The following is an 18,608-nucleotide window of genomic DNA, read 5'->3' on the forward strand; positions in this document are numbered from 1 at the left end:
TTATTGTATTCTAATCTTTCCGCATTAAGTCGTTTTATATAGATTGAATTTCCTGTTATCGTTCACTGTGCGTACTTACTGCAATGTATCTACATGCATAAAACTACAGTAAAAAATCCAACAACGATAACGACAAATACTATAAGATACACAACCAATTCTGTATTTAATTGAATTTTTGAAGAGCTTTGCCTATATTACGAGCATGTGGGTGCTAGACGATTTCATTTCTATGACGCTAGTGATTGGCGTGGAAATCAATTTTCTGTGCATTCTTCTGAGCTGACAAATACTCAGCGTTTATTACATAAAATCCACAGATTTATGTGGCATAAAAACTGTGTTGAATATAAAGTTCTGTATTATGAAAATTTTTATTTGCCGATAAGATGAAGTTATGAAGCTACAGAATTTAATGGAAGTATCTACTCTTTCAGAAAAATACATAAGTGCAATTTTTTATATAATATATTATGCTGTGCATATACTGGATATATTTGTTAAGTTAGGTATTGGTTATAGAAGATTTTTCTGATGCATTTGACTTGCATAATATTCAAGACTTGTTTAAAACATATGAGGAATTTACTAATTAAATAATTGTTTTTAAAATAAAATTCAATTTATGTATATATATATATATATTAGCAAAAGTGATGCGATTTAATTATCTACTTTTACAAACAACTCTTCAATATAAATTCTGCTTTTCTTCCAAATAATATAACTAAAATATTCTTTAATTTTCCAAATCAATCTTTCTTCTTTAGATACATCTTTCTAGATACTTTTACCCTTTAAGAGTGCATGCAATTTTTTAAGGTACTCTTAAGTTCTTTTCACTTCAAATAAATTTAAATTGCTTCAGACATGCAAACCTAAATGATTTGTTTTTCAAACACCTACACAATTTTCGAGAAAATAAATCAAATTATTACGTTTTCTGTCTGCAAATTTTCTCAAACAATTTGTTACTTTCGTTAAAGACATTTTTGAAAAATTTATTTTCTGAATCTACATTCATTTATCACATGATTATGTAGATTTAAATACAAGTACGTAGGTTTAAAAATGTTGTTTGTTTATATTAATTCACTAAAAAGTAATCATCATTTTAAATACACTTGTCAAAGAAAGTGGAAGATTCATGTAATATATAATTGTCTTAAAATCTGTTTCATAGCTCTTTTTAAGAAAAGAATTATAATAAAAACTGGGTATCTCCATAAGCTTATAGTGGAGTAGGGTATTAGGACTTTATTGATTTGCAACAAAACCAATATGAAACGAACGCATTTCAGAAACCAAAGATAAGAATATATTTTGTTGGGGAATACTAGAAGAGAAGGAAGTAGATTGAATTTTGAATAAGATTCTTCATGACTATTTTGCAATGATCTAGATCAGAAGAGAGTGCTGAGTTGGAAGTGCGTATCCTTATGAGTTCCTTATCATTGTACACTCTAATATTTATTTAAAAAAATGAATGTCTTTTGCTCTGTAAGTGTCACTACAAAAGGCTAACCACAGTTATAATATTCTGTCTAATTAGGGTCCTAAATCCCTATTTTTTTAATCAAATTGTTTGTGATTATAGGAAAAGAATACAGCCTACAGAAGCATCTGTCTTTGTTTAATATTAGAAATTTTTTAACGAAGCATATTCGGATTTTTATATAAAATTCTGTGTGACTATCCAGTTTTAATATAGGCCAAACGAATAATGCTGTGGAAAAAACTTTTATCAACCGATTTCGATTTCCTGGACATGCTCATATCACGACATTTATTTTAATAAAGGTAGTTATTTTAATGACATTTTGCCAATACTCTGTAGTATATGTTGATGTGTCTTTGTTTTTGAGATATTTGGCCTAGAATATGAAAATTTGTACACGAATACCACTAACAAAAAGGAGACCCATCTTCTTGTATTTATCCATTATTTGTGTAATCAATGTAAAAATTGCATAAACTGATTGATACTTCATAGCATTTTTTGTTTTCGTTCACATAATCATTATCAAAAGTGTAAAACCTTAAATCTCGATATATCAAGAAGTACATTACATAAGCATATAGCGTAGTGTATCTAGTTTAGCGCCAAACCGACTTATCAGAAAAAATATAACTACAAGTGTCGTTGGATTTAAGACAAATACATCATTCTCTCACATCTTCTCTGAGATGCTGACGTTGTCAGACATAGTAAATATGTGCCATATCCCGTCTTTGTTCTTGAAAGGAAATTTAGAATATTATTACGGGAACATTATTTTGTTTAAGATAATTTTACGAAATATCGTAACAGTTAAGACGAGTGGCATGAAGAAGAGTGTAGCATGATTTCAGTGTTAGTCGGAAAAGAATGCTAAATTATCTTAAAGACAAGTATATTTTAATATTGTGTTAGTATTACATATTATCTTTATTAGGAATGACAGAAGGGTGTGATGCCTCGAGCACCAAATCTTTGACACTCTATTTTTGTAAGTATTGAAAATAGACCTCAACCCTATACAATTTTCTTTCTGCATTTTTACTATATTAGTAGGAAACAATCGATCTACTTCTGATGATTGTGAAGTGTATAGGTATATTTCTACAATTTATAGAATATAAGATTTAGAAATTTAATTAAAAAAAAAACCTAAAACTTCCAATGCAATAAAACTATTAAAACTTTGACGGTTCCTTAAAATTCCATTAAAATTTTATTAAAAAATTATTGTAAATGTCTACTAAAGTTCTTAAACGAATATATTATAACTTTTTTATATGGCGTTAAATATACTCTAAGTTGGAAAACCAAACAGCTAAAATCAATGAAATGGAAAATTTTATGACCAGTCAAAGCAGTTATTACATTTTTATTTTGGTCACTCTAATAGCCTAAACCACCAAACAAAACTTTTCTATTTACCAAATTACATTTTGGTTACCAAACTGAAGGTCGAAGTTTGAAGGATAATTGGATTTAATTGGACATTTCGGTGAAGAAGCAGTAGTGAAACTAAGGAGCAACTACACTTTTAAGGCTACTAGTTTTTTTTTGTGATAGAAAAACTATATGTATTTCTTGAAAAAAAATTTGATTTAACCTGTAAACACATTACAGCTTGTATATATATTATATATAAAATTTTTTATTATATTTATATTCTATATTTTGTACAAGTACAGTAAGTACATCTCAGATGTACTTGGCAATGGCAGCTAATTTATTTTTGATTGCGGTTTTTTTCAAGGACTTTTTATTTTTATATTGAAAATAATCGATATAAGTAAACATTTGTGTGATTTAAGGATAATCATAAATTCATATTTACATATTTATTATAATTTTCACTTCTGTGCACAGGCTTGTCCTTGCAATGCAATCCACCTACATTGTGAGGAAATGCTCGTATATTCCAAAGCAAATAAAATGTTTCAGTGCTAAGTGCCATTAAAATTGTTAATGAATAAAAAATGTAATAAATTAATTAAAATGTGCTCTGTGCGATATATAAATATGTCCCTGAAATATTTCAACTGTAATAAGTATATATTCATACTCAATTACCAAGTGACACGCTAGTTAAATGGGAATAAATTAAAAGTGATAATTGATAAGCAATGAAACATCTTTTTTAAAGGACAATTCGCGTGGGTTTATTACAAAAAATAATATTAAAGTATTTTTATTCTATTAGACTATATACTAATCAATTAAATTTAAATGTTTTTAAAATTTGTACAAGACTTAGTGGTAATTATAATTTTCATATCACGTTATTCTTAATTAAAGCTTTGTTATTACCGCTTAATAATGACTGCAGATCTTGAGACCCCTTTGAGATAGAAGAAGTAAAGCCATCATAGTAATGCAATGATAATTCTCTTCAATAGACTCTCATCGTTTGCCAACTTTTGTTAAAGGCTGATCATTCAAAAGGAGTTAAGTTGTTCTAAGATTAGATTAGATTATGCTGGCAGGCCATAAAGGCCACGCGTAGACCACTAGGGTCCATTGCGATACCAGATCAGAGTCTTGTTTTAGCGATTGTAAGCATCACTTAAGATGCGCGTTTCATTAGCAAAATTTATTAAGATTCCAACAGAAACCTCAGGTATGTACTCCAGTCCTGCAAAACTGAAAGCTCCCAAGTATTTTTGTCGAGTTCTCGAGAGAGCCGGGCAATTACACATCAGATGCTCTAGAGTTTCCTTTGCATCCGGCTCATTGCATTTTCTGCAAGCATCGTTGTGAATTAGGTTTAGTTTTCGGGCATGTGATGCAACCAAACAGTGACCTGTCAACACACCAATTAATGTTCTACAGTTCCTTCGGTTTAACGATATAATATTCTTGGTGTATTTTTCTTCATATATGTGCCTACACATAATTCTAGCTGTTCTACAGGTGGTTAAGTTCCGCCACCTTTCCTTTGCTCTCCTTATCATGTGCTCGTCCAGAAGTTTATGTATTTGTTTCAGAGGTCTAAGTACTTCGCTCGTTTGTTCCTCTGAAAGTTTTGCGCCATTTTTAGCAATAGCATCGACTGTCTCATTTCCCTCTATGCCTTTATGACCAGGAATCCAGTACATACAAAGTCTGCGGTTGCAGGCTAGTCTTGTTATAGCTTCCTTGCATTCTAGAACATTTTTGGATGATGACCAGTAAGATTTGATCGCCTTAATGGCTGCTTGGCTATCCACATAGAAATTTATGCAGTAGTTTCTGGTTTCATCCCTACACACAAGCTCCGCCGCTTTTTTAACAGCAAACACTTCTGCTTGGAATACACTGCAGTAGTTGGGAAGTTTAAACGGCATTCTTATGCTCAATTCCGCACAATATATGCCAGCTCCTACTCCCACTTCCATCTTTGAACCGTCTGTGAAAACATTTATGGTGTTGCATTTTGGCACCATGCCTTTTTTCCATCCTTCGTTTTCGATCACAGTTTTTATTGTTGCTCCGGGGTACATGACCGGAATCATATAATCCGAATCAAGAGTGGCGTTCTGATTTACAACGTTATGCCCGAAAGATCTTCGAGTAAGTTGCCCAGTAATGCGTAGCCGTTCGGCTGCCGCCATATTCTCGGCAAAGATATCAATTGGGGGTAAGTTTAGTATAGCTTCTAGAGCTGCCGTCGGAGTTGTTCTTATTGCACCGGTGATGCACATCGCCGCGTGTCTTTGGTTTTATATATGTTTTCTTTTTCACAACTGTCCACCAAACTAATATACCGTAAAGTAATATAGGTCTAACTATAGCCGTGTAGCACCAGTACATAAGACCGGGTGAGAGACCCCATGTACTTCCCAGCATCCTTTTACATGCGTATAAAGCATTTGTTGCCTTCTTTACCCGTTCTTCTACATTAGGCTTTAAGTTGTTCTAAATCATAATAAAAAAATTAGATTCTAGAAAAATGTTCACCCATGAGGGTTGAACACTCTTCTTCGCACTTGTTAATCATTTTTTTTATTGTTAATGAAAACTTTATTTACAATACATGGCATGATCTTGGATTTTCGGGAATCATCATTTGGATTTTAATAGCTATTTTAAGCAACTCCTTCAATTAAGTCAATATAGCTTGATTAGGTTTTACTGTAAGAACTATTCTTCACAAAGAATAAATGAAAGAAGGAAGAAGTAGAAAAACAGAGATTTACTTAGCATATCTAATACGTTTTATGTATTAAGTTGGCTCAAATAGGAATATTTACTGTAATAATTTGTTGTTTTAATGACCAAAAGTCAGTACCCTATGATGACTATAGAATATAGTTCAAGTATTAGTTTACATAAAAAAATTTTTTAAAAACTAAATTTTTTTAAAAACTCTATTATTTAATTATTAACATATTTACCCGTATTAAAAAAATTAGTATTAATATTTTGTTTATCAAAATATTTATATGTTATATGTCAAACGAAATTTTATAGCTTAAGTGGTTTTAGGATACATTAGATATCTAACAATCCTTAAGTCCACTTCTGGACTCTCAGGATGATATGCTGATATAAGGTCCGTCATCAACTAAAAGACAAATTAATTATATGATTTCTTAGCCTAGTTACAGCCTTGTGTGGGGTAGAGTTAAGCGCGCCAGCCATTATAGAGTAAAAGTGCGAAATAGCACTAACTCAAGAAGAGTGAAGCTGCGTAAAATTGCATATAATAAGTTGATATAGCTTAGCTTTTAAGTATATGTTAAAAGTCAAATGCAACGGGGAGACATTACATAAATTTGAAAATTTGTCTTATTCTTGATAAGGACAGGGGCAGAGATAAATAGATTACATACAACATGCGAAAATGTCAAGTCAATTGCAGTCAAAAAATTGTCGAAGTAGTGACCATAGATAGATAGATATTAGTAGATTTAGTATCATCATCTGACTTCATTTGTAGTGATAGTTGACGGGCTCGAAACGACGTCTTTTTTTAGGTAGGTCTTGAGAATGTAGAAGTAATCAGACACTTTGATAGTTAGGAATAAATATTTAGTGGAATGATATATTTAATAATAGGATTTTGTTATGAATGTCATGATGTTATGAAGATGAAAGAGGTTGAGGATAAAGAAATTGAATCTAATCCATTCCAAGGTTTAGAAAACTTTTCATTTCTGTTAAACATTCTCTGATCAATTGGAAATCCTATTCATGTTGGACTTGTTAGTACAAATTGTTTTATCTCACTGGATTGTATTAAAGTATGTCGAAAGTATTGTAAATCTTTAGTTGTTGACGATATAAATAGATTACTTTTTTCCTCATAATGAAATTTTAAATTTATGGGATTTAAAAATGTTCAAAAATTGAAAATGTAGTTTTGTAAAATTTTTAATATATATTTCTTTTATATAATGATACAAAGTTAAATAAAAATATCGAATATATCCAAACTTAAAATATTTTTATGCCTCTTTCATTATCGATTACCACGGAACTCATAAACGAAGAATAGCTCCATAAAATTTTGTTTTAAATTTTTACATAAAGCGAACCACATAAACTATTTTAGATTGTGAAAATGTACGTACTCCTAGTAAATTTAACTAAAAAGTCAATTTAAAATATAACATGGATCATTTTATTAAAAATATCTGTAAAAATGACTTTTATATCTTGCATAAAAATGTTAGTTGAAATTATTTTTCTCATTTAAAATAATTTTTGTAATTTCATTGAAGCAAACATTTTCACTGACATACACAAGCAGTCACGTATTATTTCCATAAAACATACAGAGAAGTACTAAAAATATTTATACATTTTCACATCGACATTAAATCATATGGGAATCCTTTTATGGAAATTTTTTAAATGAAACTGCGCCAAAATGACGGTACACTTGGTCCCAAATTTTGTAGTATTCATAAAAATATCAGCTTGACTTGGTCACGCGTCAAGTGAATAAAAGTGAAGAAAATTAATAAAGAAAAAATCGGAAGCACATGTACCCAATACTTACCACCTATGGACAGACGGAAGAATTGATCATTTAGTATGCATGTCATGATTTTTGAATTATGTTGGAAGTGTCTGTGAGAAATATCTGAAGTGCTAAAGCTTCTCTAATAAAATAATGAATATTTGTAATTACAAAATTTCGATTTTATTTTTAATATTATTTTCTGTTCTTTACAGATCACACATTTAGGTAAAAAACGCGTCTTAGCCTCTGCCGCAATAAATATGCGTAAATATGCTAGTGTAGAGTCCACACAGCAGAGCTTTACATTAACCCTGAAGCCGGTCTCGCGAAAAATAACATCAGCCAATTTGGAATTAACCATTAGTTGTGTATTTCTGCGGGAAGGAAAAGCAACGTAAGTTATTTTAAAAATTGTCTTAGATACTTTCTGTAACAATATATACTATATAATATAGCATACAATACATAAGAGATAACATATGTATATTGGGTGCTTTTTTAGCTGAATGAGATATGAGAACTTAAAATGATAATACCTAGAGTTCTCAATTTATAAAATTCTTTTGATCTATATATAAAGAGAGATAGTTTAAGATCTATAGACTATATATTATTAGATAACTGCTATTATTATTTTCTTTTTTTTAACCTTACTTATATAATCTATATATATATGTGATCTTCGTATAGATAAATATAACGACCCAAGTCAATTTCTTTCTATGTCTATAATTATTTTTTTTCTCCATTTTTTTTTTTAGTGACGAAGACATGCAAAGTGTAGTTTCTTTAATGTCAGTCAATAATAACTGTGATGTCGCGCCACTTGATGATCTTGAAGATATTCCCGATTTAGAAAATTCAGGTGATATTTCAGATCATTTATACGATTTCACACAGCAACTTGAACAAATGACAACGAGTCTTAATGGCTGTATCGATTTACCGACGCCTTTGAGTGGTAAGTAAATATATGTCCATGTTTTCCTTATGTATGAGTAGTTATATGTTTAATGTTCTATGTATATTATTTAATTATATGTATGTGATTAATGTATTAGATATATGATTTTCTGACAAACTATCATTTTTCGTATAAATAACAAAAATTTTAATAACTTTTTTTAATAATTTTATTTATTCATTTCTAAGATAATAAATAGTTTAGATTTTCCCATAGTATTTAACTTAAGCATGATAAATATTAACATATATAGTTTTTAGGACATGATTATTTTAATGTTATATGTATATGCGGTAAAAATCGAATGTGACTTTAAATCAAATGGGGTTTTAAATAAACCCTTGGTATGAGATAAATTATAAATATAATTGTAATACCATTAAAACAAAAAAAGAAATTTATAAAGTAAAAATTTCAAGTATTCACTTAATGTGTACAGGATTGGCTACATTAGGTGGACCTACTTATTTACGAAATAAAACTTAAAAAAAAACATTTATTTTTGCTCAAGTTAAAAATCGCCTGACTTGATTTAAGCTGATTTGATTATTTCACTTACTGAAGATAATATTCCGCAAGTGGCCACCTTTAGCCCGAATGGCTATAGCATCTATTTCTTAGCGGATGATGGCCTTGAGTTCCTCTTAGGTATTTGACTTGTTGATATAAATATAAGACTTCAAGTAACTTAAGCGCAAAAAGTCTGGTATCAACAACCGATGGGGTTATTGGCTGCGGTTAAAAAGTCTAGTTTCAAAAAAAAAAAAAAACGATTGTGGTAAAAGCTGTATGAGGTGGTGTGCCATCTTGTTGAAACCAGAATTGGTACATACCATTTTCAAGAAAAATCGGGAAAACCAACAATTATGTTTGTTTACAGTTTCGTTAACCATGAAATGCGCTTCATCAGTTATATTAATTTCGACTGGTCTGTACTGCTCTATTTCACTTAATATAGCCAACTCTGTATAAAGTAAATCTTTAAACATTGTTCAAGATAATACGAACATTTTAATGATCGAGTATATGTAACACAACGTAAATAAAATGTAACACAAAGTAGATAATATATCGGAGTACCTCGAACTTCATCGAGCAGCTCAAACAATTTCAAGCATTAGAAATATACAATTCAAATATCTAATTTCGAATTTGCTTGAACTGTTCGAACATTAAAATGCTTTAAAGCCTTTAAGAAGAGAGCTAGTATAAAGTCATATTCGGTTTTTACTTTATCAATAGAAACACATGTAAAAATGTATTTTGTCAATTATAACATATATCCTTCACCACTCTTTCTATTTCCTTAACTATTTATAACCTCATCCATCCAAACTAAACTACAAATTGTGCTGACTAATTACACATACGTATCGTTGAAACCGTTTACATAAATTTGTTATTGTTGTTGTTGTCGTTGTAACCTCATAACCGTATGTAAAATATTGTGTAGTACCTTCATTATCTGAAGATCCAACTCCATTGGCAGAAGTTAATCGTTTAAATTTCGAACTTGAACCAGATAAACTATACGGAGACGGTGAAGTGGATTCACTTAAGACACCCAGCGCAAGTCAAATGCAACAATATATCGATAGAAAACAAGAACAACAATCGACAATAGTTCCTCAAGAATTAGTGATGACATCAATTGCAGAACCAGAACAAAACGAAAATTCTATCAAACTAACTCCACCAAATCAGAAGTTCGGGAACATAGTTACTTCTACTCCTATTGCAAGTTATGCTGAGGCAAAAGCTATTGGTAATAATGTGGCGAGTGAAAGTGAACGCAAGAAGCTAAATTTTAGTGGTGCTAAATTAACTGAGCTTAGTAGTACCGTGCCGAAATCACCTGAAGCTGGATTGAGTGGCGATGGTTCTTCAAATGCAACCACAGTAAATGAGTCTGTTAAGAGTACAACAGATACCTCAACAGAAACAAATATAAGTACTACTTTAAATTCGACTAAATTGATAGTGGAAAATAGCAGGGATATAGAAAGTGGTAATACACGTTTAGAAACCAAACGGGCTGAATTACAACCCTTAAATTTGAAAAAGAGTTACGAGCCTGAGAACAATAAAAATTCAACTACTCAAAATAGTAACAATATCAGTAACAATAGCCACAGCACGACCAATAGCAATAGCAGCAGCACTACAAAACCTGTAGAAAGAATAATACTCAAAGAGAATACTCCTGGACAGGATTTACTTGAATGGTGCAAAGAAGTAACCAAAGATACACCTAACGTCAAAGTGACTAACCTAACTACGAGTTGGCGTAATGGCATGGCTTTCTGTGCGATTATACATCACTTCGAACCTGAATTAATGTGAGTGTGGAATACGATATTCTCTAATCAAATTTATTTCTTCGCAAACACTTCAAAATTCTTGCAAATAATAATGTTTTTTTTTACTTTCTTTACAGCGATATGTCGAAATTGTCTGCACATGATGTTGTTGGAAATTGTCGTACTGCATTTGATGCTGCCGAAGCACTCGGCATACCACGTGTCATCGAGCCACGTGATATGAGTCTTTTGGCTGTGCCGGATAAATTGGCTGTCATGACGTATTTGCATCAATTGCGTGCACATTTCACTGGCAAGCAATTGCATATTGAACAAATTGGTAAAATAAATAAATAAATAAATAAAATAAATTATTTTGTTTATTGAAAACGCAAACTGAAGTACGAATCGAAATTGCTTATAAATAAACAATTAAACAAAATAAATTATTAATTAATTTCCTTATCAATAAAATCATATCACAAATAACCTAACCAGTACATTATTTTTTTGTAGGTCCCACATCAGATGAGTCCAGTTACGTGATTGGCAATTATAAGTCCGACAATCTCTCCTCGCAAAATTTATTAAATTTGAGTCACTTAAAGGCACAATTACTGCATCAAAATTCGTTTGATGACGATATATTTGGTATTGATAAATTGCAATTGTCGCCAACGTCCAAAAAGGATGTCAAGAATTTAATACTTTCCGGTTCGAAAAGTATTTTGGGCAAAGTACTTTCACCCACGAAAGATAAAAATAGTATAAATGCCTCACAGCACTCGAATTTGGGTAACCAAACGCCACCACCCGCTGCTAACGAAATGAATACTAATGGCGATGACATAGATAAATTAAGTACAAGTAACCAAGAGAACATTTCACAAAATTCGCAGAAACAAACACTACAGCAACAAGTGGCAGTGCCACTGTCGCCCACTAATTTGGATCCAAATACAGCAAATGTGAGTCTGGCGAAATTTTCTTACGGTTGAATTATTATTCATTATTGGCAGTTAAATATTTGCTTAGAGTTTTGTTTGTTTTGAATAATTGATTTAATATTGTTTTATAGCTTTTTAATAGTTGAATTTTTTTTACTAGTAGTTGAAAATGCTTCATTTAATTTGAGTTTTAGTTTCATACAACTTATGTGCTTGCACTTCGTTTTTCGGTTAAGCAAATTATATTGCCATAAATAAAGATAAGGTGATGTTAATTATTCCAAAATGAAAAGTGACAGTTGAAAACTATTTTGCCTTAAATTAATAATATTTAATGATATAATATGAAGCTTAATAGTATAAATATGTAACTAGACAACACTAATCTACATCTATATTAATTTGTGTTAATAAAAGAGACCTTCATTTTTTATTATACCAAAATTCTATGAGTCATTGTCCTAAAGGACGTGTCACATGTATATTCTCTTATCTACATTAATCTACATCTATATTAATAATGCTTACAAAAGAGATCTTAATTTGCTGAATTAAGAAATAAAAATTCTATCAGTCACTGTATCTTAAAGGGCATATTACATATATCAGGCATGGACCGAACTTTGCTCCAAGAATATAGTTTACAGTTATTTATTTTTATTGCAAGTATTACAATATATGTTATAGTCCATTTATTTAGAGAGACCTCAGTCGTCAGTCGAAATTATATGTTAAAAATACAATAAAACTGAACTGCAATACATTTTGTTGCTTTATCATTGTCCTTCTTTGCTGAAATGCACTATAGTATATATGTCCAATATATCTTTATATAGAAAAAAAGCTAAATTATATATATATTATATTTTGGTATCTTTTTTTTTTGTTTATTTACAATTTTATTTCTATGAATAATTCCATAATTTTTTCATTAATTTTTATCTTATATATTTTTTAAATTTTCGTTTATGTAAATGATTTAAATGATTGATATATATATTTTTATTTATAATTTTTATCTATATAATTTTTACCACAATGTAGGTATATTTTTTTTTATTTCTAATTTTATTTTTATAAATAATTTTTATAACCCTTTTATTGCTTTTTATTCTTATATATGTTTTTTTAAATCTATGTTTATAATTTAAATTAATTTTTTTTAAATTAATTTTTTTTTTAATTTCAATTAACCGAGGGAAAAATTAACTAAATGTTGTAAATATTCTTTTGTATTTTTTATGTTCCTTTTATTTATAATCTTGTTAATATTTTTGATTTATATTGTTTTTATATTTTTTTTTAATCATGCTTTATTTTTATTTTATTTTTATTTTATTATTTTTATTTTATTTTTATTTTATTTTATTTTTATTTTATTTTAATTTTATTTTTTATTTTTATTTTATTTTATTTTATTTTTATTTTTAATTTACAAAATATATAATATATATAACACTGTCAATTTAGATAGAAATATGTAAATATGATGAATGTACTATATCAGATATAGTACACTTATGTAGTATGAAAAAGTTAATATTAGTTGTGTTGACTTTTCTATTTGTTTAAACGTTGTACTATTGCTTAGGTTTTAATCCTTTGAAACCGTTTTTTATTATAAAATGTCTGCCATCCAAGACCTATAATGCTCAAAAGAACCTTCAAAAGAGAATATCAATGTTCGATTTGTTTTCTTGATAAATAACCTCAAATTCTTTTATTTTTCATTTAAATGAAGTTTTAAAATTGATTGATATTGAGGTCAAACGACTGCCAGTTTTAAAGGAATAGTTGTATGAAAAGTTTATTTAGAATTTTTTATATTTTATAAATTTATTGCTATAGCTTTTATATTATTATTTGCTTTCGTTTCGGCGTTTGTTTTTTTTTGTTTATTTATTATTTTAGAGAATATTATCGAGACATAAAGAAATGAGCGAAAAAGCTAAAATAATGATGGAAAAGTTAAAAATTTCCAGTGGTGATAAAAATGAAAACGACGTAAGTAAAACAATTTTAAGCTTTAATTTTTATTATTTATTAGTGTTTATTATTATTTAATATGTTTTTAAAAAAATGTTTACCTTTTAATAATTAAAAAATAAACAATTTGATAATAATATATGCTATATGATTTTAACTTCAATAATATAACAAAAATTTACCACCTTTTTTTTTTTGAAAACAGGACGAACGTCAGCAACGACTACGTGAACAAGCACGTCGTATTATACTTGAAACACGTACAAAGACAACATCAAATGGTGGTGTACATAGTTTGGAAAGTCCTACATCACCTACAAAGCTTAAGCGTTTTAATTTCTCACCGGAACGCACCATTTCACCCATACATAATGGTGTTGAAAATTATAGTGTAAGAAGCGGTGGAAGTAGTAATGGCTCTCCTAAATTGTCGCTCTCGCCTGTAAAGAAAATTACACCGCCACGTGATGTGGATAATAGTAATAATAAATTAAGTCCTAGTCATAGATTAAGTGAACGCTATAATGGCAACAATTCATTGCAGTCATTCAATGTTGTTATAGAACGCATCTCACCAAATATAGAAAAGAAGGTAAAGTATAATATTATTTAAATATTATAAGAAGTTTTTAAAATTTATTGTTTTCTTTGATAGGGAGATAAACTTTCTTACATCGAATCAGAGTTAGAAGCACTAGAACGTGAACAGGAAGCAATCGATAAAAAGGCTAGCAGTCTGGAAGAGAAATTGCGTGCTGTTATGGGTGGCAATCCAAGTAATAATAGAATTAGTAGAAATCCTTTTATTAGATTGATACGCAATAGTATTGGTGGTGGTGATAGTATTAGAATTAAATTGCTCGATATGGATAATGGTGAATTCTTTTCACTTACACCATCTGGTGCTACAACTCCAACAATGTCAATGTCTTCATCGTCATCCTCATCGGCTAGTTCATCGCCGTATTCAAGTGATGATGACGGTGAAGATGGTAAACGTCATGTTGGTGGTGGTGGTGGTTTTTATGGTAAAAATGTAAAACAAAGTAACACAAATTCATATGCAAGACATAGAACTCAACGTCCACGTTCTCAATCATGCTTTGTGGAAGCGCATCCAAATCTTCATCAACATACAACAGCACATCCATATAGAATAATGATGTCTTCTAATTCGTCAAATCATTCCTCCTGTGATAATTTAAAAGTATACAGTGATGATGAAGACACACATAGAAGAAGAAAACATAGAAGAAAAGTGCGTCGTCATAGACATCATAATCATAACAATCATAATAATCATCAAGAAAAGCATTCAAGAAGTCGTAGTAATTGTTGCGGTAAATTTATAATGCTCTTTGTATTTAGTTAACATTTTTGAAATGCATCAATTGCCACTGATTAGCAACGTTTTTGTTGCATTAACGCTTTCTTATAAAGGAGATATTGCAAAATGCTGCCGTCTACACGCTTTCGCACGCATAAATGGCAGTTAACACTTCGTTACTTAAACTTAGTACTAGAACTTAAGAAATAGTTGATCGTAAATCAAATTACTACATTAACCAATCATAACCAAATTTTTGTAACTAAACAATTAATTCGTAATAATTAGCAATTATGTGCATCAGTTTTTAATTTAAAAATCATGCGCCAACATTTGTGCTGTACTTGTTATATTCTACTTAAGTACCATCTACTCACCACACTAATCATGCAACATTATTGGGCTGCTGAGCTACTGCTGTTGCTATTGCTGCTGCGTATAATTTAAAATATATTGAATACTACAAGATATTGTTTCTCAAATTTTTAAAAGCTACAAATTTTGAAGTCTGTGAATTATTTAGAGTCGACTACATAGCCGTAACTGAAGTTTTAATACTCACTAAAGTTCAGCTTATGTTTAAGTCATACTTCAGTCACTACTGAAACCTTAGTTACGGCTGTAAAATCGTCGTCTGTTTGTATCTTCCAAACTACTTTACTCTTATTATGATTAAGAAATTTTAACAAATTTGAGAAACAATAATATCTTTAATATTGCAGTTTCTTATATTAAGTTTGCATATACATTATTATTTGATTTGGCTTTTTTTTAAATGTTGTTAAGTTTTTGTATCCAAAACAAATTCTTAAATATTTTCATATCAATGTTATTTATTATAAAGTACATACAATTTGTTTACCAAATAATCAATGTATATATATAAACAATAATTTAGTTAATGGTTTTTTTATGCCCTAACCTAACATCTCGGATACTTATTTAAATAGTCTGAAATCTTTTTATTCAGACGTATAGATAACATATCATTTCTCTGTGCTCAATTATAAGATACCTTCCTAATAATTATTAATTATAGAATGAATATAATTTGAAAACATTCATAATATTAATTGATAAGTTATAGTGAACAATGATTCTTATGACAATGTTTTTGATATATAAAAACCATTCGGTAAAAAAGTAACAATAGAATATATTAATAAATTGTATAACGAATCTGTTTCTAAAAAATCAATAATTTATAGTTATTAAAACTATAACTATTGGTCAAAACAATTTATGACGCTAGAGTAGCAGTTGATGTTGTTGTACGTCTCCAGATCTTATATTTTGTTTGTTCATCGACTTAAAAAACACTGTCAAATTATATGAATTGCACGAATTGCTTATTAAAGTGACGTCTTCTATATATCTATTCCTTAGTGACTGTAATCTTCTCATCAATTTTTCTGTAGAGATAAAGAAAAGAAATAGAGACTTATTTTAAAGATACAAAGCACAAAAGTATTGTACTTATAGTTGTTGATATGGCAGATAAGCGTTCAAAAAAAATAATTAAGTTAAGGGAGATTATATTGAGCAATAAAGCTGAGCTACATTAAAAATAACACGTTTTTATATATCAGATCAAAATTATTTCAGCCTATCTGTTATATATTGTGTATCCCAGTAAATATTAATTAAAATTATAATATTAATTATAATTAAAATTGAATATATTAATTGTTTAATTTAATTTAATTAAAAATATTATTTCTGTAAGAAGTATTTATGGATATATAGATGTTGATTGTTTTATTTATCTTCTATATCATTAACTTGTATATTATAAAATAAATATATATAACATATTTACATTTATGTATGTATGTGCTTGTATAGTGTGTACAGTGAGTACTATATGTATGTACATATAAATATTATACACTTCTATGAATACACTATATATATGTTTTCATTACTCAATTGTAAACGTAGCTAATTGCTATTAATAATTAAAAAATATTTTTATAAAAAATAATTAAATATTAGCTAGTTTCTAAAAAAATAGTATTTTAAATAGTTTATATAATCTGTAATATAATATTGATAAAGAAAAAATTTGAGTAATTGTTTGGATCAAAAAATTTCAATTGAATTTTTAGAATTCAGTTTGTTTCATATTTTGTTATATTGCATTTTTATTTCGTTTATGTGTTTAAATTAATTTAAATTAATTAAAATTAAAATAAATAAATTTACAAATTAATATATAGAATTATTTTTTATAGAAACTGAAGAAACTGAAGAGCAACTGCTATCACAATGGTTTACGCTTGTAAATAAGAAAAATGCTCTGTTGCGTCGTCAAATGCAGTTGAATATTCTGTAAGTATTTATTTAAATACAAAAAAAAAAATTAAAAAAATGTTTTATATAAAAAATATAAAAATAAAAATTGTTTTTATATTTTCTTTTAATTTTTTTATAATTTTTTTATTGTTATTTGAGTTAGAAGAAACCTAACCTACATTAACGTTTTAATAACACCAAGGAAATAAAAAAAAAAATTTTTTATTATTTTCAAATAAATATTTTTTAAATTTATTTAAAACTTTTTTTTATTTTATAGTGAACAAGAAAGTGATTTGGAAAGGAAATATACAATGCTCAACGAAGAATTACGTGCAGCTCAAGCTGTAGAGGACTGGCGCAAAACAGAGGCGCAACGTGAGAAGGAACGTTTATTATTAGAAGAATTGGTTGCTATTGTTGACAAGAGAGATCAATTAGTACAACATTTGCATAATCAGGAAATAGCGTATGTTATTAAGTTCTAATCCGGTTATTTTAAATTTTTATTAATTTAAAACCATCTCTTTATAGTATCGAAGATGATCATGAGATAGCGAGGGAACTAGAACAAGTCGATATTAGTGGTGGCAAAGAGAAATGTGTTATACAATAAATACTTAAATAAATAATAAGAAATGAACACTTCAAATGACATTAAAAAGGAAATTTATAGACTTCCATGACTGTTATCAACCCTACTAAAATAAAAACAAAAAAAGAAAAAGAACAAACTTAACAACAACTATTATTATTACAATAGCAACAAAGTTGTAAAATTGGATAATTTGTACGCATATTTGTATTTTGTAGCTAGTATAGCCTACTAAAAAAAAATCATTTTATTTTTTTGTTCTTTTCCCATACCAATACTATTAAAGAAAAAAAAAATAATACAAGTTGTGTAAGTTGGACTCTACATATTTTTATGTAATTACAAAAAAATTATTTCGACGCTAACTTTGTATAAAAGCACAACTTAAATAACATTAATTTATTGAAAGTAATAAATTTTAAAGGATTTGATAATATAAGTATACAGTAGATTCCCTGTAAAACTGTAGATTCATTACGCACTATGTGAATCTGAGTTGAACGAGTCAAAACACTCAAGTCGTTCACATTACAAGGGGCTTAAGGATGGTTATGATTTTTTTGCTACTTAAATCCTTAAATTGTGTTTGACATTTTTTAAAATGCAAATAAATTTTAGAGGAGGAAATTTTCTCATAAGAGTCAATAACTAATATTTATAAGTATTTGTTTGCTGGAGCCTCTTTAATGACGCTGGTATTGACGCCTGTGAGAAAGTATTCTCCTATAAAGATTTTGGCAATTTATAAACTT

At 28.7% G+C, this 18,608-nt stretch overlaps 1 protein-coding gene across 4 annotated transcripts in view; it reads left to right on the forward strand.

The window, feature by feature from the left end:
* LOC119677624 (EH domain-binding protein 1-like) overlaps positions 1-18,108 on the forward strand; it is a 90,918-nt gene extending 72,810 nt beyond the window's left edge. For 2 of the 4 annotated variants that reach the window (XM_038089053.1, XM_038089054.1), the window contains 11 exons: positions 7,655-7,836; positions 8,204-8,403; positions 9,860-10,745; positions 10,844-11,046; positions 11,223-11,674; positions 13,565-13,657; positions 13,845-14,231; positions 14,295-14,415; positions 17,201-17,297; positions 17,542-17,730; positions 17,796-18,108. In XM_038089053.1, coding sequence (XP_037944981.1) covers positions 7,655-7,836; positions 8,204-8,403; positions 9,860-10,745; positions 10,844-11,046; positions 11,223-11,674; positions 13,565-13,657; positions 13,845-14,231; positions 14,295-14,415; positions 17,201-17,297; positions 17,542-17,730; positions 17,796-17,877 — 2,892 coding nt within the window. In that variant the 3' untranslated portion in view covers positions 17,878-18,108. The remainder of the gene's footprint in view (positions 1-7,654; positions 7,837-8,203; positions 8,404-9,859; positions 10,746-10,843; positions 11,047-11,222; positions 11,675-13,564; positions 13,658-13,844; positions 14,232-14,294; positions 14,416-17,200; positions 17,298-17,541; positions 17,731-17,795) is intronic. The other 2 variants (XM_038089055.1, XM_038089056.1) reach the window with 2 other exon arrangements.
* The last annotated feature ends 500 nt before the right edge of the window (positions 18,109-18,608 follow it).

The sequence above is a fragment of the Teleopsis dalmanni genome, chromosome 2 (genome assembly GCF_002237135.1).
Source record: "Teleopsis dalmanni isolate 2A chromosome 2, ASM223713v2, whole genome shotgun sequence".
Taxonomy (NCBI): domain Eukaryota; kingdom Metazoa; phylum Arthropoda; class Insecta; order Diptera; family Diopsidae; genus Teleopsis; species Teleopsis dalmanni.